Genomic DNA, 12,525 nt, shown 5'->3' with positions numbered 1-12,525 from the left:
TATATATATATATATATATATATATATATATATATATATATATATATCAGGTTCCTTTCTAAAAAAGCTCATATGTAATGAGAAATACCACGGTGAGTTGGTTGGCTTGTTTTAGTGGCTGTTAGACAGCAGGAACTGTGGACAGTCACTGTTTGATTGTAGAGCAGTGATTTCGAGTTCGCATAACCTGGCTCAAGTTGGAATAAACTGGATGCAGTATGTTCCTGTTAACTGAGAGACTGAAGGGCGATAAGCTATGAGAAGGCCTGTTTTCTATTATGGTATAATAGTTCCCTACCAATCATCTCTACTGTATTTGTTTCCTATGGCTGCCATAACAAATTACCACAATTTGGTGGCTTCACACAAGAGAAATTTATTCTCTCCAAGTTCTGGAGGCCAGAGGTTTGAAGTCAAGGTGTTGACAGGGTTGCACTCCTTCTGAAGGCTCTAGAGGAGAATCCATCCCTTGCATCTTCCAGCTACTGGGGGCTGTTGGCATTCCTTGATTTATGGCCACATCACTTCCAATTTCTGCCTCTGTGGTCACATTGCCTCCTGCTCTATGTAGTCTCTCATCAAGACACCTGTCATCAGATTTGGGGCCCACCCTTGTAATCCAAGATGATCTCCTTATCTCAAGATCCCTAACTTCATTACATATGTAAAGTCCCTTTTTCTAGTAAAGGTCACATCCATAAGTTCTGGGACTTAGGACATGGACATCTTTTGGGGGGCCATCATTCAACCTATCATATATACCTTTCTTCTCTTATATAACCCTTAGTAATGTTGAACACAGTCACTATTCAGGTTGTTATAATGTTTAAGTACTTTACTAAGATCATTTATGAGCAAATCATTTATATTATGTGTTTGTAATTTTTGATTCTCATAACTATCTTAGCACCATTTCCTTTATACAAATAAGACTGAGGCTCAAAAAAATTAAGATCTTGCCCAAGGATACAACACACCTAATTAGTATCAACTTAGATTAAATGTCTATTACTTTTTTTTCTTTTTTTTTTATTAACATATAATGTGTTATTTGTTTCAGGGATACAGGTCTGTGATTCATCAGTCTTACACAATTCACAGCGCTCACCATAGCACATACCCTTCCCAATGTCCATCACCCAGCCACCCCATCCCTCCCACCCCCCTCCACTCCAGCAACCCTCAGTTTGTTTCCTGAGATTAAGAGTCTTTTATGGTTTGTTTCCCTCTCTGGTTTCGTCTTGTTTCATTTTTCCCTCCCTTCCCCTATGATCCTCTGTCTTGTTTCTCAAATTCCTCATATCAGTGAGATCATATGATACTTGTATTTCTCTGATTGACTTATTTCACTTAGCATAATACCCTCTAGTTCCATCCAAAAGTCTATTACTTTTTTAACCATTGCTTAACTTGCATGCATATCTAACTTGAGATGTTCACATCCTTCTTTAGAAATTGATACGTTAAATTTCACAAGGTGGACCTTCTTTGTTAAAATTTTGGTCCCTGTGTCTCCTTAGGCAGATAATATTCCCAAACTCCAAAACATCCCTTCAGATTTAACCTTAGGAGGAGTAAGCCAAAGTGAGGTTTTGTAGAATAATAGCCATAGGATGATGTTAAAGTTAGGGCTTAACACTTCACTCAAAGCTATCTTCCAATTTCCAATGCTAGCCTGAAATGAATTTGGAATTTTTTTTAAATGGGTTTTTAAGTATACTGCAGTGCTTAAGACCAAACACACAGACAGCTGCATTTGAGTCCTATCTCCTCCACTTATTAACTATGCTTTCTTGGGGTTATCACTTACCTTTCCTGTGCCTCATTCTCCTTATTTGTAAAATAGCTGATAATAATTGATATCTCACAGGATCCTTTAAGGAATAAGTGAGATCATAATATACTTAAGTAGTAACTGCTTCATAGTATAGACTCCATGTAGATTTTTTAAATTATTACCAATTAAGGGTATTTTACATATAAAGTGGTAATAGAAGCACAACATTAAAATTTGTGGTTGAGTGGCAAGCAGTGCAATTTTATCTGGCTCACAACACAGCTTCAAGGCAGAACACAGAGCAGAGAGTTTCAAAGCACAAATATTCCCTGATACGGTTTGCTTTTGCAGATCAAAGTGATCTATGTTCCTTCCTTCTTTCTTCACACCAGTTATGATCTCCCTGCTTTTGCATTTCTCTTCCCACTTTGTTGTTTATTCTTTCTTTAAGGAAAAAACTTAAGTTTTTCTTTTGCAAGATAATTCTTGGTTAAATTTTACTAAACTATTCCCAGAATTCCCAGGTAATGTGAATCTGTAATTGAATCAAGACAAACAATCATATCAGCTCTGTTCCATATGCATGAGCTGTGTCAGGAATATTTGAAACTATTTTCCGTTGGCATGTTTACAATTTTAAGAAATCTATTGTGACTTGCAGCTTATAGATAAAGCAGGGAAAGGCTGAGGACACTGGTATCTTTTAGCTCTAGGTGGACACTTAGAATCATCTGCACAGAGTTTCTAAGTAAAAGTGGTTTACGGCTGTCAGATTGTATGAAGTTAATTCTTAATTTGTTCACATCCATCTCATAGCTTAAACATTTGTAGTGTGTCAGTGGAGCAAGGAGAAAGAAGTTGTGGGTCTTCATATTTGATTTACTGTTTTCTTTAGGTATAGCTTTCTTTGGCAATTATTGTAAATTTATGAACTTCATATATAATAACACCTTTCTTCATGGAACTCAGTGTTTATGGTGAGCAAAAATTAATGTACATTCTTAACAGACTCAGGATGTCAAAGTTAGCATACATTGGTAGACTGATTATTTATTGATTGATTGATTGATGAACAAATGTCAGCACAGGAAAGCCAAGAACTGTCTCCATGTTAAACTACGACTCCATGATGGAACCAGCCACAAACATTTGCATATATGTAATTGTGATTTTACCTATGTTGAGTACCACACCCCCTGCCGGTGGCCCCAACTCCCCAATCAGGAAGTGAATTCATTTCCCTGTGGGGAAAGCCTTTAGCTATTAGTGCTTAAGGGAAAATACCCTAAAACATTGTGTTTGTTGTAAATGAAATTCCGATCACGCTTGCAGCCACTGTACTTTACTATCAAACGCACAACAGCCAAGGTCTTCCTTTGATCGAGGGGAGCTGAAGGGTGTCTGCGTGAGTGGTTTCACATGGTGTCTTCTCCAACATCTAGGTGAGCACAAAATGCCGAGGCCTCTGGTGGGAGTGTGTCACGAATGCATTTGATGGGATCCGCACCTGTGACGAATACGATTCTATCCTTGCCGAACACCCCTGTATGTATGCCGTAGATAACCCCTTTGCCAGAGACGGGGTACCAAAAAACACTGAACTTGGGTTTCCATTGCGTATTTTTATTTTCTACAGTCTATGGTAAAGTTCTGTCTAATTTTAGATGTTTCGATTAAAACATTTAGTTTATTTCAGAAATGTGAATTGAAACATCTCGAGCATATTTTATCTTTTTCCATGTATTTATACATTCCTTTAGGGTAAAAGTATTAACTTACTCATCTCTGCTCTCCCAAAGGGCCTGGCAGAATGTCTTACACACAGTAGACTTAAAGTAAACACTTTTTAAATTGAAATGAATTCTTCAGGGTGTTGTGATTTGAGGATTAGAATCCACAGATTAGATGAAAAGTATTTCAGAGATGTTTTTTAGCTGTGACCTAAGTCAAATAAGAAGTTTACAGTAATTCAACGGGAGATTTTCTGAGAAAGAGAGAAGGTGAAGTAGAGGGGCAGAGACAGAGAAACAGAAAAACAGACATGGAGATAGATAGGTAAAGAGAGACACACAGACAGGGATCAGGGAATGAAAAAAATCAGTGTACACAGGGTTAGCAGGTAGGGTAGAACCAGCTCCTTCATCTTCCCGACCTTTAGCTTTAAATTTTAATCAGGTGTTAGCAAGACCCACGTTTCTATGAAATAAAGAGATTTCATAAATTAAAAATGTTATCATTGATTCTCTCAGTTTTTCTCCATAGCGTTTATTTATTTATTTAGAACATCCAGTCATGCCAAGAAATACGGGTGCTGTTGTTAAAGCTAATTGGTTTCGGTCTCCTTCAAAGCATAAGATGAGGTATAGCAGGGAATGGCAATTTCTTTTCTCAAGATAAATGAAAAGCAAACCCTGGGAATGTGACTTTTCCCCTCGACAGCTAGTTCAGTCCAGGGATAAGCACTTAAAAGGAGCAGTGGTTGAAAATATCTTCTGCTATTCAGGATTTGAGTGTTCTTTAATCTAATTCCTAAGGCCCATATTTCATTTTCTTTAGGGCCTCTTAATTCTTTCTCTTTTACCCTCCTTGGGCTAACCTAATTCTACCTACAAAGAAGCATGATTTGGTCAATAAGAGTGTAAGTTTATGTGGACACTAGGCTATTCCAGAAATTTAGTCCTATGGTGAGAGCGAGAAAAAAAAAATTTCAAACTTCTAAATATTGTTATGTACATTTATGCAAGAATAACAGAAAATCACTCATAAGCTTACAGCACAGAGAAAACTGCTGTTTATATTTTAATATTTCTTTTTTTAATCATTTGCCTATACTATCTCACCTTTTTAAATATATTCTTACCTATTAATTTCAAATAATATGCTAAAGATTCATTACTTTTATTTAAAAAATTCTATCATATGCTTAGACACAACAGAGATGAAACTGTATTCTAAGAAAATAACATAACTATGCCCTCTAAGTTAGGATATTACCTGTGAGATTTCAGTTTTAGTTTTTGGTATCTTTTATAGAATCACAATTTGATAACCTTTTCCATTGTTCTGTAGACCTAGGGTATACAGACCCAGACAATTTTTTTTTTTCAGGACTCTTGTTGAATACTCTGTCCCCAAATCAGAATATTTAACATTATTCTAGCAGCCAGATCTCAGACAATTTCCAGAAAGACATTCCCAGAAAGAAATTCCTGGCTGGTTAGCATTAGCCATCTGCCTGTAGAGCTGCCCTCTTGGAACTGGGCTGGCCATGGGGCTGACTGGATGACACCATAGGCATGAGTCTGGGAGTTCCACAGAGCATCAGAAATCACACTCTGGGGGCCCCTGGGTGGTGCAGTCAGTTAAGGTTCGACTCTTGGTTTTGGCTCAGGTCTCAATCTCAGGGTCTTGGGATTAAGCCTCACGTTGGGCTCTGAGCTCAGCAAGGAGTCTGCTAAAGTTGCTCTTTCCCTCTCCCCCTGCCTCTCCCTGTTCTCTCCCTCTCTCACAAATAAATAAAAATAAATAAATAAATCTAAGAAAGAGAGAAAGAAAGAAAGAGAAAGAAAGAAAGAAAAAAGAAAGAAAGAAAGAAAGAAAAAGAAAGAAAGAAAGAAAGAAAGAAAGAAAGAAAGAAAGAAAGAAAGAAAAAGAAAGAAAGAAAGAAAGAATCACACTTTGTGTGGGATTAAGTGTTGGAGAGGGGAAAACCAGGGCCATGATTTTAGGGCATCCCATCCAGATAGCAATCCTGGCCTTGTTGGACCCAGGTTCTAAAAGGGGACTTAAAAATGTTTAAGGAAGGCACTCCAAAGTGTGGGACTGCTTGGTTTGGGGTGCTGAGTAGGAAACCCACTTGTATATATTATTTGAGGTTCAAGAAGATTGTTGAAATATAAAAACTGATATCACCTAGTTACATATTTTTCTCTTTCCAAAATAGGCTTTCGATTTGGCCTAAATTAGAAATTTAAGTCTAAATTTTTTGAAATAATGCCACATTTTAAGATCTTAAATATTCATCTATTAATCAGGTAGAAGTTGGGGCTCCTGGGTGACTCAGTCAGCTAAGTGACTGATTCCTGATCTCAGCTCAGGTCTTGATCTCTAGGTTGTGAGTTCAAGACCCATAATGGGCTCGACACTGGGCATGGAGCCTACTTAAAAAAAAAAAAAAATCAGGTAGAAGCTGATTTTATGCATTGATTTCCTCTCTTAGATGGATCATAAAAGTATTTTTTAAAAGATTTTATTTATTTATTTGAGAAAGAGAGTGAGCAACAGAGAGAGCACAAGCTGCAGGGAGAGACAGAGGGAGAAGGAGAAGCAGACTCCCTGCCAAGCAGGGAGCCCAGTGCAGGGCTTGATCCCAGGACCCTGGAACCATGACCTGAGCTGAAGGCAGCCGCTTAACCGACTGAGCCACCCAGGTGACCCAAAAGTATCTTTTTATTTTAAATAAATTGGCCACCTTTTATAAGCAATCTATTGCTAAATAAACCCTAAATTTATCTTACCATTGAGGAAAAATTATTTAAAATGCAAGGAAACCACAATCACTATGAAAATAAAACATAATTACTGTACTATCAAAAGAATAAATCGTCACTCCTCTAGTGGCTAAAATAGTAGTAGCTTTGACATAGGATAATTAACTTTCCATTTGTGACAAAATTTTCCTATTTTTATTTTTTTAATTTATTTTTTAAAGATTTTATTTATTTCATAGAGAGGGAGCACGAGAGAGAGAGATCACGAGCAGTGGGGAGAGGTAGAGGGAGAAGCAGACTCCCTACTGAGCAGGGAGCCCAATATTGGACTCTTTCCCAAGACCAAGATCATGATCTGAGTGGAAGGCAGACACCTAACTGACTGAGCCACCAGGCACTCAAAATTTAGCATAACTGGGAGTCACAGCTCAAGAGGTTTTCATAGTTGAGGATGCTTCCATTGCAGATGATGATGGCTACTATTCCATTCTGTTTACCCTGTATCCTCTTCCCTGGACCTTCTATCATATATTCTCATGTGGCCATAGTTTTCAATTTTGCTCAGTTGGCAGTGCAAGGTTAAAGGGTTAATATGGAATGTCGGCCAAGAAGGGTCACCACCTGAAGCAATGAAAAAGAATATGACCTGGTCTCTAGATATAGTTTTCTACTAAATAACAGAAGCTCCTTCTCCTAAAAACCTGCTGATGGCTCCCATCAGCCTGAATTGGCAAGTGACATATTGAAGTATTTTATCCTGCTCCCCTATACCAAATTTTAACCAGTTATCAAAAGTATATTTTTTTCAATAGACCTTCAAACAAATGGCAGTGATCAGTAATTTCTTAAATATTTATTGGGATAACTTCTGCAGAAGAGATAGTCTACTTTGATTCAGTATTCACTTATAATACTTGTGAACAAGACTCATTCTAAAACAGGAAACAAACAAGGAAACAGTTACTTAGTCCACACTATATGCCAGGCATTTTGCTAGGGGGCCAGCAAGACTAAGTAATAATCAGTGCTTAAACAAATAATAATATCAATAATCTATGATATTTTTGCATTTTATGAGAACATTCTATGTTCCTGCAAATTTGAAGTCTAATTCTTGCAGTGGGTGTGTATTAATGTATGTGATTATCTGTTTTGGGGTGCACCTGTGTGCCTTCACATGTTTCCTTCCTCTGACCACAATGTAACCACATGCCCTGATCTTCCAGTGAAGCTGGTGGTAACTCGAGCATTGATGATTACTGCAGATATTCTAGCTGGATTTGGATTTATCACCCTGCTTCTTGGTCTTGACTGTGTGAAATTCCTCCCTGATGAGCCATACATCAAAGTCCGCATCTGCTTTGTTGCCGGAACCATTTTACTAATAGCAGGTACTCTCTGCAGTAGTGGTGGGGTAGAGGTGCACATCTATGGTCTTGAGATGAAGGAGAAGGGTGCTTGTTGTCAAGCAGTTCAATTTAGGAACATATGTGACCTGCTTTTCTAGATTGAAGGAATAAAGAGCACATCCCCCAACCCTACTTACTTCAGATATGGAATCAAATAATTAATTTTTGTTAATATCCTGGAGCAAAGTTTATTGAAGTCCTCAAATTACTTTTTAACCATTTTAAAAAGTTATATAATGATCTAAAATTTTCAAATAATTTATTTTTTGATTATTCCTGAAGTTAAATCCTCAAGTATGTCCCAAAGCACCACCTCCTTACCTGTACCCACTCCCACCAGTTCTTTTTAGCAATGAACTTAATTGTGCCAAGGCCTATGTTAGAGTTTTCTCATGTGCCAGGCCATTTGATCATAAATGTAACAATAAGCAGATTGTATCTCCACTTAGGAAGCAGATGAATAAATGGAGTCCTGAAGGCTAATAAATCAAGCATGACTAATAAACAGTCAAGAAGCACTTTACATGGTGTTTATTGATGAAAGAGCAAGGTCTGTCATTAAATTCAGTTTAGTCTTCCTCTGTCACAACATGATGTCTTCTTAGGATCTTAATGCAAGTTGGGAGAAAATACACTGTCAAAGAAATCAAAGTGCAAGAAGATCGAAAACCAGTGGGCACACCCCTCAGAGAGAAAACCATCATTTTCTTATGGTAGCAGCCAAAAGTTAGCGAAGCAAATGCTCGTGGGAACATCACCAGGCAGTACGAGAGGAATGGATAGGAATTTTGGAACTAAAAATGCTTGGAGGGGCGCCTGGCTGGCTCAGTAGGTAGAGCATGTGATCTTGAGTGGTGAGTTGGAGCCCCATGTTGGTGGTAGAGTTTACTTAAAAAAAAAATAAAATAAAATAAATACGTGGAGATACATACATGTGATGTATGAGTTAAACAACTGGCCTCCTTTTCTTGATCTGCAAAATAAGGTAAAGCCCCAGTAATAATATCTACCCTGAATTGCTGTCATGAAGATCCAGTGTGGGTAGAGTAAGCACGTAGCAGAGAGCCTAACCCATCACACAGTCAAAACTGGGGCTTCCTTGAAGTTTTACACACACACATTGAGTCAAGGCCTGATGATCCTTAGGTTGTATTGAAAAGTCACAAGAACTTACTAAGTTTTCCTTTTTAAGACATTTATTCCCATGTCCTGCCTAGTAATAACATAGAGCTTTTGTATGTAACAATGTGTTTTATTTAACAAATTTAAACATCATTTAATGCTATACAATTTTGCTCTAGAATACTTCTTGAAATATCACTAGATATACCATTTTTTTATAAAAAACCAAAACAAGCTAAATTAAAACAAAAACAAAGAAACAACGAATTGATGAAAAAAATCCTTACAGGAATGGATGAAGAAATGACAAAATTAAATTTCCAGAGATGGCCAAAGGCTTGGAACCATCATTTGAAATTAGTATGCCATATATATTATATATAAAATACTAATTTTATGTATAAAATACTAATGCTATACATATGATATGTTACTTATAAATATTTATGGCATACTATTTTCATATGGTATGAAATATATACATATTTCATATATATTTATCTATGTGTGTGTATATATATAATTTTCCATAATCTGTAAATTTCATAAAGGAATTTCCATCTTAAACTTGTAGATTGCAATACTATAGAAAATATGTGGTAATTTAAACCATTATCTGAAGGTTTTATGTTCATGATCTGGTCCTTCTTAAAGTTCTTGCATTAAACAGTTGGGAAAAGAATGCAATGAAATGGTGAACACTATTTTCACATAGCCTTTGTCCCATAGTTTGCCACCTTTTTCCCTTGCATCTAAGCAATAACGTGCAATTTATACCTTTAAAGTGAGAGGACTCTAGTGGCGTCATTTCAAGCCAGTCCAATTGTCAGATAGACTAATTCTGGGGATTAAGTTTTGTTTAAAAGGAACAAAATTTCTTAGTTCATTCTTACATGGTGTGGAGGTGGTAGATAAGAATTTATTTTACAATAAAGACAGTTTTTACTCCAGTTATTTGTTTTTGACCCATACACACTAAAATTATTGACTTCAAAAGCATAGTTTTCTTATGGGTGTTAATTATGTAGCTGACATAACTTTAATCATGGGTCTAGGAGGTGGGGCAGAGGAGAAATAGAATATCCTTAAAGACATATACTTTTAATTAAAAATCAATAGAGAATGAACATATGCTGTATATTATTTGTCCTCGATTTTGTGTTCTTTCTTTTGTTTTTCATATTTTGTTTTACACAGCACTTAAGAAAACATTGGAAAGAGGGAAATTAAAGAAAACCACAATGACCATTTTAAGTCTACAGACACAGAGGAACACTGCATTGTTTAATCTTTGTATTTCTCTTTATGTATAAACTTATATATAGTTTAGAAGAGATACAAAATAGAAAGCAAAAGGAAGACATAGAAGAGGTATCCAAAATTTGAGTTGTCCATAAATCCATAGCATCATTATTATCCCTCTAAATGATGCCAAGCATTTTGGGTAGCGGTCAGATCTCCTTGAATCTAAATTTGGAAAGGCCTGCATTATTTTTAGCAACTTTCCTTTCTTTCAGGTGCCCCAGGAATCATTGGTTCAGTGTGGTATGCTGTTGATGTTTATGTGGAACGTTCTTCTCTGGTTTTGCACAATATATTTCTTGGCATCCAATATAAATTTGGTTGGTCTTGTTGGCTTGGAATGGCTGGGTCTCTGGGTTGCTTTTTGGCTGGTGCTGTCCTGACATGCTGCTTATACCTCTTCAAAGGTAAGAACAAAATAAAATAACACACTTACTTGCCACCTGTATCAATCTTCCTAGCCTGATGGAAACAAATCTCACCAACACAAAATAATGTTGCCTACTTGATCCCTACCTATTATAAAAAAATGACACTTTAACAATTTTTGTTGTTCAAGGAAAACTGATTTGCAATATTCATGTCTTATTACCTGGTTAGTGGTATATTGGGTGGAAAAAAAAACAACAACAAACAAACCCACAGTTATAGCTATATCCACCATTTAAATATAAAATGATGATTTCAATATTTTCAGAATTTTATATATCTAACTTCATCCAATCTACTAAATTTATATCTAGAGTTAAATAGAGAAGTAGACTGAGAGCCAAGTCAAATATTTGTTGTTAAAAAATGTAATGTGTTACTATTGGGTTTTTAAAAATATCACTTAAAAAGCAAGAGAATCTATCTCCTCATCAGAAAGAAAGAGAGAAAGAGAAGAGAGAGAGAGAGAAACAGAGAGAATGAGAGAGAGAGAGAGAAAAGGAAATTACCTAATTTTTAAATTGAAAAATAACTTTCCAGATGAAAATCTTTGATTTTCTTCTAGGATTCTTCTTAGATGATTCCTTCTTAGAATATTTATATCCTTGCCTCTTTATGAGAAGAATGTATAAAGTGAAATTTTCTCCCCAAAGTTTACAGAGTCTTAATGATTTTTATATCATGACATTTATCTCTTTCCAACAGATGTTGGACCTGAGAGGAACTATCCGTACTCCATGAGGAAAGCCTATTCCACAGCAGCTGTTTCCATGGCCAAGTCATACGTAGCCCCTCGGACAGAGACTGCCAAAATGTATGCCGTGGACACAAGGGTGTAAAGTGCCACACGTCAGTCTGCGTGTATGTTACTGAAATAATCAATCAATATGTTTGTGTTAATCCAGGAACACTTATTTTGACCTCTTTGTATGTTCAACTAAATTAATTGCTCAGCTTAATCAAGAAGTTTGATTCTCCTATCCCTGCTCCTTTTCTGTCATTCTCATATTCTCCCTCCTCCTTTCCACCCTCCTCTTCCACATGCCCACACACACTTGCCCTGTATTTTCGGATAAGGTTGCTAGGATATACAAATGTTTGTTTGTGATTTCTGTATTGCTGTTAGAGATTGTGACATGGTGATATTCAAGTAAAATGACACTTTAAGACTAGAAAGCAACCTTTGAAAGAGGCCAGGGATTCTAATCTTTGAAGGGATTGACAGCCTCTTAGCAAATTCCCTGGCTTTTGGTTCATTCTTTGTGTTCTCATCTGAGTGAGTTATTTGATAACTTTCAAGAAGATGATTCTTCGAAATTTAAGCTAGTACATCAAACCTTACCATTACTCTGACCCTGTTAAAATAGAAAAAATAAACAGCAGCTTCATATACCAGCCACTGGTGGAACTTAAAGATAAGAAGTTTCAAACTGAGGGTTGCTGGAGTGGTGGGGGGTGGGAGGGATGGGGTGGCTGGGTGATGGACATTGGGGAGGGTATGTGCTATGGTGAGCGCTGTGAATTGTTTAAGACTGATGAATCGCAGAGCTGTACCCCTGAAACAAATAATATATTATATGTTAATAAAAAAATAAAAAAAAGATAAGAAGTTTCCCTTCCACACTTGGAATGTCAAATGCAAATGCTAAATTAATACCAGAGCAGTGGTGACTTTCTTCCTCATTAACATAAGAGATCTGTGTATTATTTTATCACTACTGTAATTTTGCCTATATGTTGTCAGACTATTAGACCACAGCAACAATAGCTAAACCAGAGAGTTCATTCATTGATTGGACATCCAAAAATGTTTCATGAATGCACTATATTAGAATTCACTGATTCAAGTGTCCTCACACCACTGGATCCTCATCACCCAGCAAAATACATGTGATAAAATTTAACAAATAGTTGTTGATTGGAAGACATAAAGGCTCACAACTCTTTACTGAAAATAAGATGAATTGCTAATGGGATTTTATTCATATTCTAATTT

The 12,525-nt window shown here is 36.4% G+C and overlaps 1 protein-coding gene across 1 annotated transcript in view; it reads left to right on the top strand.

Annotated features, from left to right (window-relative positions):
- Nucleotides 1-11,368, top strand: part of CLDN16 (claudin 16) — a 22,013-nt gene extending 10,645 nt beyond the window's left edge. The window contains 4 exon segments of the mRNA XM_032406266.1: nt 3,220-3,322; nt 7,494-7,658; nt 10,316-10,507; nt 11,235-11,368. Of these exon segments, the coding sequence (XP_032262157.1) occupies nt 3,220-3,322; nt 7,494-7,658; nt 10,316-10,507; nt 11,235-11,368 (594 nt within the window).
- Nucleotides 11,369-12,525: the final 1,157 nt, after the last annotated feature.

Source organism: Phoca vitulina, unplaced genomic scaffold (assembly GCF_004348235.1).
Source record: "Phoca vitulina isolate PV1807 unplaced genomic scaffold, GSC_HSeal_1.0 scaffold8, whole genome shotgun sequence".
Taxonomy (NCBI): domain Eukaryota; kingdom Metazoa; phylum Chordata; class Mammalia; order Carnivora; family Phocidae; genus Phoca; species Phoca vitulina.
Note: the sequence above shows the minus strand (reverse complement) of the source record. Positions and strands in the feature narration are given on the sequence as shown.